Genomic DNA, 17,963 nt, shown 5'->3' with positions numbered 1-17,963 from the left:
CAACTGCGCCACCGTGCAGCCCTTTAAAAAATTCAATTCAGTTTTATTTATATCGCGCCAATTCATGACATGTCGTCCCAAGGCACTTCACAAGGGGTTTGGTATGGTGTAGGGTCGTTGGGGAGGTTAGATTAAACTACTGAGTGTTAGAGTTTGGCCATTTTAGAATGGGCTGTGTAGGGGTACTAAGTAAAAAACTCATGAAGTTTGTCCATGTAGCTGGTGTAACTGGTGGCTATTGTTATACCAAGAACCACAATGACCATCAGTGGGACCCTTTGTGGGGTTCCTTGAGATGACATTGTTGTAAATAAGCACCCTTTAACTAAATAATCTGAACTGAAACTATCTGTGTAGTTATGCTGCTATAGGCTTAGGCTGCTGGAGGACATAACGACCACTTTCACCCTCTTCGCTACATTCTCACACTACTCTCCAATTCTGCATTATTTGCTGTTATTTCAGCTTTTAACCTTGTTCTCTCTATTCTCTTCCTAGAAGCTACACCTGGCCTGGCTCTGTGTCTACCTGTGACACCTTTCTGGAGAGGGGAATCGTCCGAGCTTCTGCTGGCAACAACTTAATGCTCACCCTCTACCGATGATCCACATAGCCTTGTCTTTTATTGTTTAACCATTTCTCTCTCCTAGACATGGCGATTGACTGAGCTTAACTGTAACAAACTCTATGTGCTCTCTTTCAGACTCTAACCTTGAAAACTGGCTCAGAGTTTATCTGTTCTTTCTTTCTAGGTGAAATGACTAAAGGAGCTACATCCATTAACATTTACTTTTCCTTCCCATAGAAAGGACACCTGGATCAATGCTTCTGTGTTCTTTTTGTGTCTCTGCTCTGTTCTCTCAAACCCCCAGTCGGTCGTGGCAGATGGCCGCTCACACTGAGCCTGGTTCTGCTGGAGGTTTCTTTGTGTTAAAAGGGAGTTTTTCCTCTCCACTGTCGATACATGCATGCTCAGTATGAGGGATTGCTGCAAAGTCAACGCCAGTGACTGTCCACTGTCTCTACATGCTCATCCAGGAGGAGGGAATGCTGCAAGTCACTGATTGGATGCAATCTGCTGGGTTTCCTTAGATAGAAAAACCTTTTATCCAATTTGAATAAAAAGCTAACTCCAACTGCACTGTTCAATTGTTAGGATTAATTGCAATGTATGTACCTGACTGTTGTGAAGTGCCTTGAGCCAACATGTGTTGTGAATTGGCGCTATATAAACAAACTGAATTGAATTAATGGGTGGATGACTGATTGTAGTGTAAAGCGCTACAACGCTACTATAAATCGGCACACAAGTGCAGGCTATTTACCATTTAACTGGACTCCAATTCAAGCCCATAAATAGCCCTTGGTTCTCATTCTCATTGTCAGATTCTCTGTTATTATCAGCAGTCTGCATTTGTCTTCAGACCTGTTTGTTCTTAAGGTGTGTTATTAAAATCTTTATTTCTTTGCTCCTGAAATCATAATCCCTGGCTCTGGGTTAGCACCAACACAAAATATTGACATGTACAGGACTGTGGCTGCTGGCGAAAAAAAAATGTTGGGAGCATGCACAAGATGTAAGGGATTAAAACCTAACAATAAACTTTATTTGAACATAAGTCCATCCTTGGTCACTTGCCTGCTTCTGGATTTTTCCAGTCTTGTCAGGCCAGTCCACATCTTTTATCCACCTTTTGCTCCAGCGAAGCCTTGTGAAATAATTTTTGTAAATAAATGACTGAATTCTCTTTCACTGGTGCCATCCTCTCCTGTCTTCTTGTTGTCATTGTCTGACTATTCCGTTTGCATCGGTTTTTGAGTGACATTTGCGACCACTCGTGTAAGCTGCCAGGGATGTGACTGTGACAGGTATCATAAATTAATCATCCGGGACCAGGTCGCGGGGGCAGCTGACTCAGCAGAAACGCCCAAACGTCCCTCTCCCCAGACACCTCCTCCAGCTCCTCCGGGGTAGCCCAAGGCGTTCCCAGGCCAGCAGAGAGACATAGTGGGACGTGCTGGGAACACCTCCCGAGGAAGGCGTCCAGGAGGCATCCAGTATAGATGCCCAAGCCACCTCAACTGGCTCCTCTCGATGTGGAGGAGCAGCGGCTCTACTCCGAGCCTCTCCCCGATGATCGAGCTCCTCACCCTATCTCTAAGGGAGTGCCCGGCAACCCTACGGAGGAAGCTCATTTCAGCCGCTTGTATCCGGGATCTTGTTCTTTCGGTCATGACCCAGAGTTCATGGCCATAGGTGAGGGTAGGAACGTAGATCGACCGGTAAAAGGAGAGCTTCACTTTTCGGCTCAGCTCTCTCTTCACCACAACGGACCAGCACAGTGCCCCCATTACTGCGGCAGCCGCACCGATCCGTCTGTCGATCTCCCACCCCATTCTCCCCACACTCGTGAACAAGACTCCAAGATACTTGAACTCCTCCACTTGAGGCAGGAACTCTCCTCCAACCTGAAGAGGACAAGCCCCCCTTTTCCAGTCGAGAACCATGGCCTCAGACTTGGAAGAGCTGATCTTCATCCCAAGCCAAAAGTTTAGGAACATTTGACTACAGATTCATTTAACCATCATCCCTTGCCAATAAATCGTATGTACTTAGGCCTACACAAAAAAACAACAAATAAACCTAAAAATGGAATTGGACTGCTGAAAAATTAAAAGTCAGACACATTTTATGAGTGAATAGATGTGATAATTACTTCTTTTTTCATCATTTATGTTTACTGCGTCTTTATTTTTTTTCTGCAATTTTGATGGGGGGCGGCATCTTACCCTATTATAAGTTAGAGGGAAAAATGCTAAGAAAGTATGACCTCTCACTAGCCAGCAAAACCTTACCCAAGAGAAATCCGATGACCTGCTTACCTTCATGCAGATGTAACCATCGTTGACATCAGAGGTGACACCCGATGCTGCCATGTAGGTGCTCCCAATGGTCTTGATCTTTGTGATGTAGCGGAATTTGGGCTCATCCAGCAGCTGGCATTGATAAAGATGAAAAGTTAGTAGATGGTATAAGAAAACTCCCAATTCCATAGTCTTTAGGAAAGAGCTGCTATAGAAGGGGGATCAGCAGACAGTTGGGATGTGGTTGAGAAGAAAAATTTCAATTAAGTATGCGGTGACTGCGACTTATTGCTGTTACCTCCACTTACTTGTTTACGTGCATACTGTATATGTGTGTACTTAAAAGGTCCACACACTAAGCAAACATAGAAAACCTTTGTTCCTGGATGCTGTTCATGAGTTACGAATGTATTACAAAATAAGTAGAAGACATTAAGAATTTCTTCAATACCAAAAATGTACACTTTTGTTTACAAGTTTGGTTTTTGTTGTTTATTTATACAGGAAGGTTTCTACAGACTCATTGCCTCTTTTACAAGTTGTGCATGCCACTTCGCATTACAAAGAGAAATCAAAATGTTTACTGTGCACAAACATTGTCAGACGTTCCAAAGTCGATGTCACCTGACTATCAAACTGACTGTTCTAAAACAAAACACAATACTTACACTATCAAAGTCTGAGATGATCTCGTTGAGAAACCGCAAACATTCAATGCCACCATTATTGATGCTCTCCTCTGTGTAAAAGTCAGAGAAGTTGGGAATTGAGGCAAACATGACACCGATCTCATCGTACGACTGACTGTACAACTCCTGAAAAAAAGATTATAAATGTGTAAATAACAAAAAGTAAGATTTAAATAAATTATTTCTCCTGTGTTTTCAGATGCAATTGTACAACTAATTTTTCAGTTCATATTTTGGTATGTTGAAAACCATGTAATCTACACATTAAACTGTCTTATAACTTGTGTTATTATATGCGTTTATTCTGTTATGTGATTAAGTTCTATTCTTTTAAAGTTGTAGTCTTTACTACCTGTTTTCTTTCACTCCTGTTTCTGAGTCTACCTGTTTCCTGTTGGTTTTTGTGTTTTGTTTGTTTGGTGTTGTGATTTTTTTGTTTCTGGTCTCTGTGTGTTCAGTCTTTTATTCTGGCTTCATTCAGTTATAGTCCCTCTGTCGATGTTCTCTGGTTTCTTACTGTATTAATTAGTCTCTCACCTATCTTCCACCTGTTTCTTGTCCCACTGATCACCTCAGTTAATGTTCTTCTCTGAATAATTTTGACTTCCAGTCCATTTTCCCAGATTGGCATTCGGTTAGTTTTTTTTACACGCTCTTCGTTAATTTTTTTTTAATTATTCACATACATAATGATATTATTCTTCTAAGATACACATTCTTTTATTTGGATTTGCTATCCACTGAGTACATAATGTTATAAGACTCATTATATTTATTAATTGCCTAAAATGATAGTCAGTGGTTCTCACAGTATACAATTTTTTTTTAGTAAAGAACATTAGTTTTAGACATTAGATACCCACCTTAGCTCACAGGCTTTTTTTGTTTTTGTTTTTTTGCAGCACTAGTGGTATTTTTTTTGTTGTTGTTATTTTTCCAGAGGAGGCAGATACGAAATGGGGTGGAGATAGGCAAAAGACATGCAGCATAGGTCTCATAGGTCTCAGGGGTTGGGACCTGTGTCAAGGACCGAGGCCTCTGTACATGGGTTGCGTGCTCTACTGCTATGCCATGTGGCATTCCCCTTAGCTAACTCTTTTTGATAACACAAATTAGTTCATGTAAATGTATGTACATTTACATGATCTCTCTGGTCAGAAAAACTCCTCTGTAAATGAATTACTTTATTTGGTTAATAATCATATTAATACTTTTTCAGAAGCCTAGCTCTAGTTACATTTTCTGATACTGTGACCCTAATCCTAAGTCCCTGAGGCCAATTTAAAGAGCTGAGACACAGAAATTGACTGGTTTCTTCGACTCCCTGTCTGCTCGAGATATTGTGTTTGAGCAATTAACCTGATGTAGGCGTCTGTAAGATGTTTGGCTGCAGTAAATGTGGAAGAGGCTAGGTGTTCTGACAACTAAACTTAACCCATTTTTTATGTCCCTTTTTTTTTTTTTACCTTATACCTAAACTAGAATCAGAATAAAACTTGAGGCTTTTCCCTTGAGTGTTGCAAGTGTGTAATCAGCACCTATTAAACATTACATTTTAATAAGTTAAAATAAAGAGTCAGTCAGTCATTTTCTACCGCTTATTCCATAGTGGGTCACAGGGAAGCTGGTGCCTATCTCCAGCAGTCTATGGGCGAGAGGCAGGGTACACCCTGGACAGGTCGCCAGTCCATCACAGGGCAACATACAAACAACCACACACATTCATACACCTAAGGGCAATTTAGAGTTACCAATTAACCTAACAGGCATATCTTTGGACTGTGGGAGGAAGCCAGAGTACCCGGTGAGAACCCACACATGCATGGGGAGAACATGCAAACTCCATGCAGAAAGACCCCAGGTCGGGAATTGAACCCAGGACCTTCTTGCTGCAAGGCAACAGTGCTACCAACTGCGCCACCATGCAGCCCATATATATAAATAAAGAGATTTAGAAAATTCAATTAATATTTTACATAAAATAATGAGATGGCACTATTAAGGCCCAGTGCCATCCCATCTGGTAAAATTAGCCACAGAGAGGCTGAGGAGAGGCTGAGATGAAGGGATTCCTGTCATAACCCAGCTCAGCCTCCGTAGTCAGTAGACGGCAAGACACATCACAGAGAGCTCTGGACCAACAGCTACCACACTATGACAAGGCCCAAGCCCTCACATCACACCAACATCTTCCCTCCCATGGTCTTCCCTGCAGCACCAACAAAGCCCCAAAGGTCATCCTGCAGGATGCGCCGGGGGTGATTGGAGCAGGGTTGTGTGTGGAGCTTGAGCTGTGTGGGTGTGGCTTCCTCTGCTTTTTGGGGATGGAGCTCACCTGTGGGGGTGTTCCCCTGTGCTGTGGGGAGGGGATTCATGGCAATTGGTTTCGGGGGCATGTGTTCGATATCTGTGTCCTGGATGGGGGAGGCCCTGTGGGGAAATTCATGTTGGGGTTCATTGGGGGAGGGGGGCTCGTGGGGTTAGGATCGGAATTCATTGGGGGGTTGGGACTGTTTCATCCTGTGGCGGCTCTGGTTAGCGGGCTGGTTTGGACCATGTAGACCCCTCTTTTGTACATGACCCCCTCTCCGGATGAGGATGGGGGTCGTTGGGGACTGGGGTTGGGGAGGGTTTCGGGCCAGCGTCGCTCAGGTTCAGGCACCAGCGTGATTTTGTTTCTTCCCCTTCACAAATGGATTCCCTTGCTCATAGGGTAATTGATCTTTTGAGGTTGGCTCCCTGGTTTAATTCAGAGCTGTGTAATTTAAATGTGAGAAAGTTGGAGAGAAAATTGCATTCTACACACTTATAGGACTCCTACTTAATTTGGAAAAATAGTCTACTTTTGTATAAAAAGACACTTCACCAAGCTAGAACAACTTATTTCTCATCATTATTAGAAGAGAATCAGAATAATAACAGGGTTTTCTTTTAGTACAGTTGCAAAAGTAACACAGAGTCATAGCTATGTTGAGCCATCCATTCCCCCAGCTCTCAGCATTAATGACTTTATGAGATTCTTTTTTAGTAAAATTGATTCTATTAAAAATAAAATCATTGGCATACTTCCGGACATGATTACTTCATTATCAGTAAGTGACACAGCATTGAAAGTAACCGTAGAAACTGATCTGTGTTTTGGCTGTTTTGTTCTAGTGGAGCTTCCTGAGTTATCAAAACTATTACCTTCATCTAAACCTTCAACTTGTATGTTAGACCCAAACCTGGACAAATTATTTAAATTAGTGATCCTTTTGATTACCAGCCCCATTTTAGATATGATTAATTTATCATTAGTAAATAGATATGTACCACAGGCTTTTAAGGAAGCTGTAATTAAACCTTTACTTAAGAAGTGGTTAGGGGCAAATCATCTTGATCAAGATGACTTAATAAATTACAAACCTATATTCAATCTTCTGTTCCTTATCTCCAATTCTTGAGAAAATAGTTGCTAATCAAGTGTGTGAGCATTTACACAGTAATGATCTGTTTGAAGAGTTCCAGACACATTTCAGAAGTCATCATAACACTGAAACAGCACTGATAAAAGTCACTAATGAATCACTAATCATGTTCAAACTCCAGGGTTGTTTGTGGAATACCACGGGGTCCAGTGCTTGGGCCAATTCTCTTAAATATATATACTTCCAATAGGTAAAATTACCAGGCAGCATGTGATAAATTTCCAGTGTTATGCTGATGATATTCAGCTTTTTTTTAAATCCATAAATCCAGTTGAGCCTAACCAGACTACAGGCATGTCTTCAAGAAATAAAAACTTGGATGACAGTACATTTTCTGCTTCTAAATTCAGACAAGACAGAAGTTGTCTTTTTCGGACTGGAGTCTTTGAGAAACACTGCTTTGTCAATCAATTCGTGGACGGCAATAAATTGACCTCCAATAATAAAGTAAAAAACCTTGGTCTATTTTAAATCCAAAATAGAATTTAAAATTATCCTTCTCACATTTAGAACCCTTAATGGTCAAACTCCACCATATATCAGAGATCTGATTGTTGCCTATATTTTTCTGACAGAGCACTTTGTTCCAGACCGCAGGTTTCCTAGAGTCTCCAAAAGTAGAATGGGAGGCAGATCCTTTAGTTATCAGACTCCTCTCCTGTGGATCCAGCTCCCAATTTTAGTCCGTGAGGCAGACATCCTGTCTACTTTTAACTTTCCTTTTTGAAAAAGCTTATAGTTAGAGTGGCTTAGGTTATTCTGAGATATCTGTGTAGTTATGCTGCTATCGGCTTAGGCTGCTGGAGAACATAATGACCACTTTTACTCTCTCTGCTACATTCTCATACTACTCTCTAATTTTGCATTATTTGCTGTAATTTTAGCTTTTGACTTTATGTTCACTCTCTGTTTTTTCTGTTCTTAGAAGCTACATCTGGCCTGGCTCTGTGTAAACAGCTCCTGGACCCAAGAGGTGGTCCCCTTCATTTCGGGGTGCTGACAGACAGACTGCCCGAGCCAGTCTGCATACAGACAGGAGGTGGATCGCCCCATTTACCATCCTCAATAACACTGTAACTACTGTGGACCACTTCCAGTTCCTAGGAACCACCATTTCCCAAAACCTGAGATGGTCCTCACTCATAGACAATGTTCTGAAGAAGGCCCAGCAGAGACTGTACTTCCTGAGGCAACTCAAGAAATACAACCTTCCACAGGAGGTGCTTCTAAACTGCCTTAATTCCGTTTGTCCTGTCTTCGTCTATCTCAGTGTGGTTTGGCTCATTCAAAAAACAGGACAGGTCCAGACTGCATCGAACAATCAGATCTGCAGAGAGAATCATCAGGGCTGACCTTCCCTCTATCCAGAACTTATACAGGTCTATGGTCATGAAAAGGGGTGCTAAAATCTCTGCCCACCAACACACCCTGCACATAAACTGTTTAGGCTGTTACCTTCAGGTGGCGCTACAGAGCGCTGTCTGCTAAAACCAGCTGCTGCAGATACAGTTTCTTCCACCAGGCTGTTGCTCTGATGAACGCTTGACAGTCAGAGTTCCAGAACAACACCATGCATACTTGGACTGATCTCATTATCCAGACAACAGAAGTGAACTTGATCGGTGAACAACTGACTGATCTAAGTTTCAGGCTTCTGGAAGTCCTGAATCAAATTATATCTCCGGGGTTTCCTTCAACTCTTCAGCCTCAGGAGGCTACTGTCTTCTGAGACATATGACAACAAAGTTCCTGTTTAACCATCAAAACCATGAGCATTAGTGCCTGTCCACTTAGAGGAAGAAAGCTGAAGATGAAATCGTATTTCCTTCAAGAAATCACTCGTTGTTACCAGAAGAAACATCTCCATCAGGTGCATGGATGAGCCTCCGTCTTCAAAGCCTCTCCAAACTCACTAGTTTCAGCATCAGGGAAAGACAGTTTGAGTTGATTGACTCATTTCTATTATTGGAATTATTATGTGTTGCTAAATTTAAGCTGTTACTGGCCCCTGCAAAAGCGTTACTAATTAAAGTAAGCATATAAAATTTTAGATAAATCATGGAAATCCAATTATTTGAGTCACCTTATTGTTGGTTTTTCATTGATGGTAAAAAGTCTTGTTGCCTGGTTCAAAGAGATTTTAGGAGGTTTTTATAGGTTGCCTTAGCCAAGCTTGTTAAAACAGCGCCCTTGGGGCTCATGCCAAGTCACTAAAATTAACCTAACCCATATACCAAGAGCCAGTGTTGATATTAGGGAATGAGCAGCCGTTAACAGAAGTGACTGTCGAGGAGTGGATGACTGCCTTGGGCTACTCGGTCGTCCTGACCCCCAGTTGAAGAAGGGCGAGACTTCTGGATGCAGTCTGTGAGAGGTGAGGCGTGTCATTTCCCGACACCAGCTTAAACAGAACTTTCAGTAAACCTGCTTAGTAAGATCTTTCAGGTTTAGGGAAGTCCGGACCCGTTGGATGGAGAGCTGGATTGAGCAATCCCCTTAGAAATAGGGAAGTAGGAGGGAGGGGTTAGCTCATCGGACAACAAAAATGCATTTGCCTTTAAATTACACACGCATGGTCCAAATTACTCTAGAGGCGGGCTGGTGGCATGGAGTCAGCGATGCGAGACTCCCACGGTAACGACACAGGCTGAACGTTGCTAAGCTGCAAGGCCCACCCAATGCTGCATGCCGCTTTATCATTCCTAAACTTTCAGCTGGTTAACATCTGTGCTAAATCCTGCAAGCAAAAATGGGCAGAAAATCTTATCTGAGATCTCCAGTCAGAAATACTGACAACAACTTACAATCAAAACCTGTAAGATATGTTTGCCAATCTTGATTTGAACTTTAACTTTTCCTAGGTTGGGTTCGTTAAACTTTTTTTTTATTCCAAATATTTAGGATTCCACAGAGAAAGTGACCCAAGTGAATGATGAAATTAAATAATACTCTGAGTTCCTTTCATAATTGTGAGAACTGCTTTAGGTTAAGGAGGTTTTCTCCTTCCTTGACTTTTTCTCATGGTATTTAAAAACAAGAGCAGCAACGACATCTAATTTGAGCCTCGCCAATGACCTTTCTGGGTTTAGTTGCTAAGGTAAAAAAACTGACAAACATGCTAAACACATGTTAAAATATTTTCATTTTCCGCTGCACAAACTTAACCTATATTAATTTTAAGATTTTTATGTCTTGTAATTTTGTATGTGTTATTTTGACATTTAGCCATAGTATTTGATGATAATTGTGTCTTATGACCAGTGTTGCCAGAGTTACCTTGGAAAAGTAATCTGATTACGGATTACTCCTTTCTAAAGTAACTAAGTTACTATACTGATTTACCTAAATTTAAAAGTAACTAATTCAAATCAAAAACACTTTATTAATCCCAAAGGGAAAATAAATGTTCTTGTAGTTCATCTTATGCAGGTTTCTTTAAGTCCCTGTCTCTGATGCTGCTTCCTCAGCAGATGATGGCAGGAGAGATCACACTTTCCACAACAGACTTATAGACGATATGCAGCATCTTGCTGCAAACACCAAAGGACCTAAACTTCCTCAAGAAGTACAGTCTGCTCTGTCCCTTGTTGTAGATGGCTTCACAGTTGCATCTTGTTAGGGTTTGAAAACCTTTGTATTGTTTATCACTCATGTCTGGGCAAAGTGCTTTTCCCTCCCACATGCCACAGAAAGGGAGATGGGGGAGAGGAGTGAGTTATGCTACTATCAGCAACATCTGGGGGCTGCTTGTACCAGTCCCCACTCCCTCTCTGTTTAAAAGCAAAACACATGCACCCTAACCCTTCTGACTCCACACACACACACACACACACACACACACACACACACACACACACTCACTCTTGTTTTGCTATATGTAGTGAGGACCATGTGTTGACTCCCATTGACTTCCATTGATTTTCAGTCATTTTCAACCCTTTCTATGCCCTAACCCTGACAATAACCCTAAACCTAACCATTACCAGTGCATGCATAACCCTAACCTTAACCTAAAGTCAATTCACACCTTAGTCCTAAACCTAACCGTTAGCAAAATAGGTCGTGAGGACCAGCAAAATGTCCTCACTTTGGTACAAATGGTCCTCAATTTGATGGTGAAATCGGGAAAATGGTTCTCACTGTGATGCCAAGACAGGAACACACACACACACACACCCTAAATGCCTGAACTGTCTGTTGAACTGTGTGTGTGAACCAGCATGTATAAATAAAGAGGTGCCAACACTTTGTAGATTTGCGCTGCAAAGTGTGAGCTACCTCTTGCGCAAGAAAAACAGAGACCCTGTGTCATACTTCTTTTCTCTGAGTTTGACTAATTAATACCTAACATTAAGTTGGTCCTTCGACGTTGGAGAATTTTTTTAACTAACCTAATCTTGTTTTTTTGCAGTGACTGAAGGACCCTGGGGACCGCCGACGCCGAGGAAGCGCTACCGCACAGCCGTACCTAGGCTTGGTGGCTGAAAGCCCCGGTGTGTAAATTCACATCAGGCCGGTAGGTCAACTGCTTCGCTCGACGCCGGGCGACTCTAGGGGTCCGGAGAGTCACCTAGAAGTCAGCTCAGAGGTGAGACGTTTTGTTTAATATTAAAGAAAGTTGGAAGTCGCTGGTAGTGTCTCGCCAAAAGGAGACAGCAACTGGAAAGGTATTGTCCCACCGAAAAGGGATAGAGATAAATTAAGTAGGATCCCGCCGGAAGGGGATCGCAAGCGACAAGTCGTTGGTAGTGTCTCGCCGTAAGGAGACAGCAATTGGATAGGTACTATTCCGCCGAAAAGGAATAGCGATAAATTAGGTAGGATCCCGCCGTAAGGGGATCAGAAACGACTAGGTAGGTCCGCCGCAAGGGAACTGGATAATTTGGTTGGTAGCATTCCACAGGAAGGGAATTAAATTACATGTTGATCGGGGCTCCGCTTCACTGACTAAGCTCAGTGACAGGGTCTTCAAACGCTGAATGCCTTTGAATAAAACTTATAAAGACAAAGTCCGGTGCTCTTTTAATGAGTTAATTTCTCTCCTACTTTGATAACAAAATTCCACAACAATTTAGCGTGCCAGAGGAAACCGCAGGAGGGGACACGGACGCCTGGCAAGCCTGGAGACGTTGTCCTCAGTCCACCTCCATTTTACGGATGGGAGTCCTAGTGCCTGCCTGCGGCTTCTGGCCGATTGGATCCGAACTATTTGTCTACAAATATATCTGGGTGAGAAGTTGCTCTGTATGATATAATGTATATTATTTTTTTTTTTTTATTACACATTAACCATCATCTCCTAAAAAATGAAAGGAAAAGTTGGGGATGATTGTGTTAAATGTGCTTTAATTTGGGAAGATAAGTTTGGTTTTTCACAGAGTGGAAGTTTGAGTCCAAATAAGTTAAATAGTTTCAATAGTTTCAAAAGATTAAAAAGCATCAATTAAGGTGTTAAAGAGTTAAAACTTTCCTGCAGGAAGTTTTGTTTGTCTTAAATATTGCGATCAGTCGGAAAAGAAAGGAGTATAGTGCATGTTATGGAAGGAAGTGACAGGCAGGTGGACAACTGACTGACTGACTGATAATATTTCTGTGTGCAAAATCTGAACCTATACTAAACTTTTTTCTGCCTCTCTCACACAAACACACACACATATATGGAATTTGAGTGCAACATCTGCGTTTTTGAGTCTAGACTTTTGAAACCTGCCCTTCCCATGGCTACTCCGCCAGAGACGCTTCTCCAACATGGCCTGAAAGAGAGAGGGTCTGCCTGTCTGCCTCCCTGCTGCAAATCACAGTGTGAGTTTCCACCAGAACGAAACTCAGAAGAAGTCTGGCTCAAACCCACTGAGATGGACAATGATCCATGCTGTTTGCCAGAGCCAGAAGAGCGATACACTGGATTTATATTGAAAGCACATTTTATGCGGGCAGAAGAGAAACAGGCCGGAGCAAAGTTCTTTCTCCCTCCTGGAGAAGTTAAAGTGGACAAGGAAGGAGTGAATGTCCCACCAACACACCTGGGAAGGGCCTGGGTTGTTTTTTGGACTGATAGAGGACTGTGTGCCATGACAGTCTGAATCTGGAGCAATTTAGAAACTGATGGGGGTAACGTACAAACACACACACACATTTGCATAAATCATTTCCTATTTTCTGCAATGAAGAACGCTTATTAACTGCAGCTCATGTGACACGCTTGTTTGATGTTGACAGACATAGCGGGTTAAAATATTATTTTAGGGTTAGAAAAGCATCTTCAAAAGGGTGATAACTTAGCTCATTTGATACTTTCCAGTTAATTCTTTTAGAGAAGCAAGTTCTCTTTCGTCGTGGAATATTTAGGGTCAATTATTCTAGTTATTAAAGTTATTAAAATGCAGAGAAAGTTACATTTCCAAAACTCAGCAGTAACCATGTGTTTCTATGTCATTCTCAGGACAGATCTCATGAAGGAGCATTTTCAAAACCCATTGCATGCGTAACACCTGATGGGGTCTCTTTCAGCCATTGTTTTCTGTTGTCAGAGTTTGTATCCTATAAATCTAATGGGTAGAGACCTCATTAAAACAGGTGTAGTTTTACTGCAGATGGTCTTCATACAGTCTCTGACACAGTACTTACAGTGGGGTGCAGTATTTGTCCGCAAGTGCTAACTTACAGTTATGGAAGGTACAAATTTATTGTTTTTCACAGCAGCTGCAGGAAGAGGTTATATTAGGTTTTTTTTCTTCCCTCTTCTGATTCATGCAGCATGTTTATTTACACTGTACCTTATATCAGGTCCTGACAAAAACTATAAAAGGCTTGGTTCTGCAGCTTCTTTTTTTCTCCCTTTGGGGAAGGAAAGGAAACCTAATCGGTTCTATGTTGCACAAGAATATTAAAACACTTGTTGTTTTCTAAGATATCACCAGCTAAAACTTTTAAAACCTTTGAGAGTAATTGGTTTTGTTAAACACATTTTCCTTGGCAAAACAAACCTTTAAAATGAGAATGGAAAAAAATTGGGTTATTTTTGAAGGTAAGAAAGATTCTGATTGGATAATGGTACCACACAAAAATTAAAACTAATCTCATGTTCTCTAAAATACTCTGTATAGAAAAGGCCTTCAGAACTGTGGAATTATTTCCCACCGCAGTACCAAATTTTTTAAGCATGCTTTTTCTTTATTTTAAAACAGATCTGTGTTTTTATTTTGTTTTTGGCTTTTTAGCATAATGTTTGTCTGAAGCTTCTTATGAAGTGGGTTAGGAGCAAATATGATCTGAGGTAAATTAGGAGCTGTGAACTAGTGATTTTTAAATCTGATTATTGTCCAAGCAGAAATAATACACCAACAGGTCTGGGGATATTTAGCCAATCCTTCAATCTCTGCAGAGAGTTAACATCATTGTTCAATGCAGCAGTACTCAATCTGTGGTTCCTGGACTCCTGAACCCCGTAAGCCATAGATTTTGGGTCCATAAAATTATAATACTTAATTAAAGGTAGACTGATTACCTATTAAAATAGATCTGGGATGTCAGGGCAACAGGTCTATAGTCATTGAGGACTGATGGGTGAGTTTTCTTTGGTACCGGGACAAGACAAGAAGTCTTCCACAACACCAGAACCTTCTTCTATTTGAGTTTTTGAGATATTAATCATCTGCTCCCGGTTGTAAGAAACAACCCAGTTGCCATGGCAATGCATCATAACAAATGTCCAAAAGTAGAAAAATATTAGGAAAAATCCTCCAAGCTGCACAGCATCCGACACCGGAGAGGACAGTCGTCCAAAAAAAGTCAACTGTATCCACCACAAGAGGAAGAGTTCCCAAAAAAGAATCAATCAGAATCAAAAGTAACAGAGCCACTCCAACCTGCTGCCACCTTGAGCGGCGCAATTCTAGAATCTAGAACTAAGTTAGATTATAAGTAACTTTATTAGCATTCTTAAGCTTGAGGGTCCCCTTACAAGGGGACTTGGCTTCTTTAGCCACAATAACACGCTCATAGCTGACTAACTCTGAGACTGACACACACTTATCTTATATCCAGATCTTCATCTGAGACTCCTCTACAAAAGTATCTACTTCATTCTTGTATTCACTGACCACAGCTCAAACACCATGCAAAAAAGCGTGCAGCTATCCAAAATGCAACTTATGACCAAGTTTCTGTTTCCGTGGGCCTGGGTTCCACAACACACAGACCAGCGCCAAAGGATGCATTGCTAATGAAAGCCAACAAAACACTGAATATATCGAAATCAAACTAATTTGCATAAATCTCAAACTTTTCAGCTGGGCACTCAACAAATTCCTCCAAACACATAAGCAAAACCAAGCAAAGCATATAAAATCGGTCCTACCTTTGCTGATTTTTTCATCAGAAAATGTTTTTTTTCGAAAAAAAAGTCTGTTTCTTGAATATATCCAAGCGATAGCATGTAATCCATGAAAAAAATATTCCTCCTCACACTCATTTGGAGCCACAGGAAGATGATAAACGGAAACAGTGCCTGTGCGTCATTCACTGAGACTTCTGTTACTCTCGCCTGTGATTCGCTGGGGCTTCTGTCTATCTCAAATTGGGGCATATCATTGGTTTCGATGTAAACCATAATCTGAATATTTCCTTTGTTTCACTTGCTCAGAATTTGTAAAGCCATGTTGACTGACATCATCAGAAACTTTGATGAGAATGTTGCAAGACCCTGCTTGAGGAGAAAGAGCCAGCAGCCAAAGGATCCTGATTTTATCAGTTATACATATTATGTATAACTTTTTAATATTTGTTGTGTGGACACCACACTGGCTACAGATGTCACTCAGATGTTGTAGTTACAATTTATTGTGTTTATTTCCTTCTTTACAGCAAGGGTAAGAAGTTTTGTATGTAAACATTTGTTTTTTTTAGGCCGAATTGATCTTTTTGGACATTTAAACCTCATTTACTTAGGCCCAGAATAATTTACTCTTAAATTTTCAAATCCACATCATCCTCCAGGACCTTTTTGTTAGTTGATATAAAGATTAGCAGTTTAGGCATTGTACAAGTTGAGCAATGCCTTATAAAATATGAGTATGCATTTTTTCGAAAATAGACCCCAGGGCTTAAGAGGTTAGGTACATTTAGCAGCTGATGACAACATCCCACCCTCCACCTTACCATAAAAATGTTTTTTTCTTTTGCATCCCCACGCAATACTTTTGCGTTCCCACACAATACTTTTTGTGTCCCCACGCAATACTTTTGCATTCCCACACAATACTTTTTGCGTTCTCACGCAATAGTCTTTGCGTTATCTCGCAATACTTTGTGGGAAAGTTTCCAAACCAGATAACTGCAAAAATGGAACAAACACTACACCTGTTTTTGAGATTTATTGAGTTTTGTTTTGAAATCGGCCTTAAATAAAAGGATATTCAATCAGACTTAAAGACAGTTATTATCCACAACCTGCCAGATTACTGAAATTTGGACAATAATACTGCATGAAACTACATCTGTGACACTTTGTTTGCTTATTGCTGCTGCATGGTGTGTGCTTTTGTTTTTATAGTGATTTGAACGGTTCTTCTTATCCTAAGCATTTAATTGCATTGTTGACTGCGTGTTAACCTGCATATGACAAATAAACCATACCAATGCCATATCAGTGCTGTTTGTTTTGTGAGCAGTTTGTCGTATTTTCTGCTGTTCTAAAATGCAAGGTGATTAACAACTTTTGCGAGCAAACGCAAAAGTATTGCGTGGGGCATGGAAAGGACAAACACGTGTTTTGCTTTGTTGTGGGGAGCTGGGAGATAATCATGGGGTTTTACTTGAAAAGAAAGCCAAGCCCAAATAAGCAACTTCACATTCAAAAACAAGCCCAAAAACCCACAACCCGTGACTCACGGAATTTGCAAGCGACTTTAGAAAAAAATAAGCCCAAAGTCGCTTATAATAAGCGGACTTGGCAACACTGTCTCCTGCGTCTGCCCCGCATGTCAAACCCTTAGAACAGCTAAGGGAGGGGCGAGCCAGTGACATCACGCTGCGTTGCGCTTTCAAAATAAAAGCATGTGAGGTAAAGATTTCAAAATCTATTATTTTTCTCCTCTGCGGTATAATTTTTTTGGGACGGGGGTTCCTACGCCTATAGTAATGCGCAGTGACTTAGATAAGTAACTTTAATCTTATGACTAGTTTGGAAATAGTAACACGTTAGATTAATTGGTATTGACAAAAGTGGCCACAGAACAGTAACGCGCTACTAAGTAACGCGTTACCAGCATCACTGATTATGACAATGCTTGCATTGTTGAGAAAGAAATCGCAACTAGGCATAAGGACTGCAGATTAGTATCACTAGTGTTCCAGTGTCTTTCAGTTTGAGATAAATTTTAAATTTGTTTATTACAAGGTTGTTTCTGGATTTCTGGAAATCTTTACTATTGTATCTTTTAACTGTCAGTGTGCCCCAGGGGAGCTGTGGCTACAATGTAGGTTACCACTGTCAGTGTGTGAATGTATGTACGAATGGGTGGATGACTGAATGTAATGTGAAGCGCCTTGGGGTCTCTGGGGACTTGATAAAGCACTATACAAGTACAGAGGGAAAACAGGGCCAGCTGAACAAAGCAATCAATGCCTTAAACCTCCCTCTTTTTCCCCCCACTTATAGTCTGCAGATTCACCCTTCTCAACACGTTGCACCCCCAATCAGTTCCAGCTAACTGGACATCAAATAGGGATAAGTCCTGACAAGACTGACCTCTGTGAAGGTAGGTGTGGTCAATACCTCACAGTGGTACAACACATATCCTAATTCACAAAAGATGAGACAGTTTAGAGGAATGCCATGTCTTCTCCACACAAAAAAATCATCATACAATAAATGTGCTGCAGATTCCTTGACAGAGGTGGTTGTTTTTAATCCAACTAAGAAAAGGGGGTTTTACAAGAT

The 17,963-nt window shown here is 41.1% G+C and overlaps 1 protein-coding gene across 4 annotated transcripts in view; it reads right to left on the bottom strand.

Annotated features, from left to right (window-relative positions):
• Positions 1-17,963, bottom strand: part of adcy3a (adenylate cyclase 3a) — a 171,991-nt gene that overhangs the window by 85,736 nt on the left and 68,292 nt on the right. For 3 of the 4 annotated variants that reach the window (XM_047360985.1, XM_047360983.1, XM_047360986.1), the window contains exons 17-18: positions 3,534-3,680; positions 2,884-2,997 (exon numbers count right to left, since the gene is read on the bottom strand). In XM_047360985.1, the coding sequence (XP_047216941.1) occupies positions 2,884-2,997; positions 3,534-3,680 (261 nt within the window). The remainder of the gene's footprint in view (positions 1-2,883; positions 2,998-3,533; positions 3,681-17,963) is intronic. The other variant, XM_047360987.1, reaches the window with a different exon arrangement.

This window comes from Girardinichthys multiradiatus, chromosome 3 (genome assembly GCF_021462225.1).
Source record: "Girardinichthys multiradiatus isolate DD_20200921_A chromosome 3, DD_fGirMul_XY1, whole genome shotgun sequence".
In the NCBI taxonomy this organism is placed as follows: Eukaryota; Metazoa; Chordata; class Actinopteri; order Cyprinodontiformes; family Goodeidae; genus Girardinichthys; species Girardinichthys multiradiatus.
The sequence above is the reverse complement of the archived record's forward strand: the minus strand, read 5'-3'. Positions and strand labels throughout refer to the sequence as shown.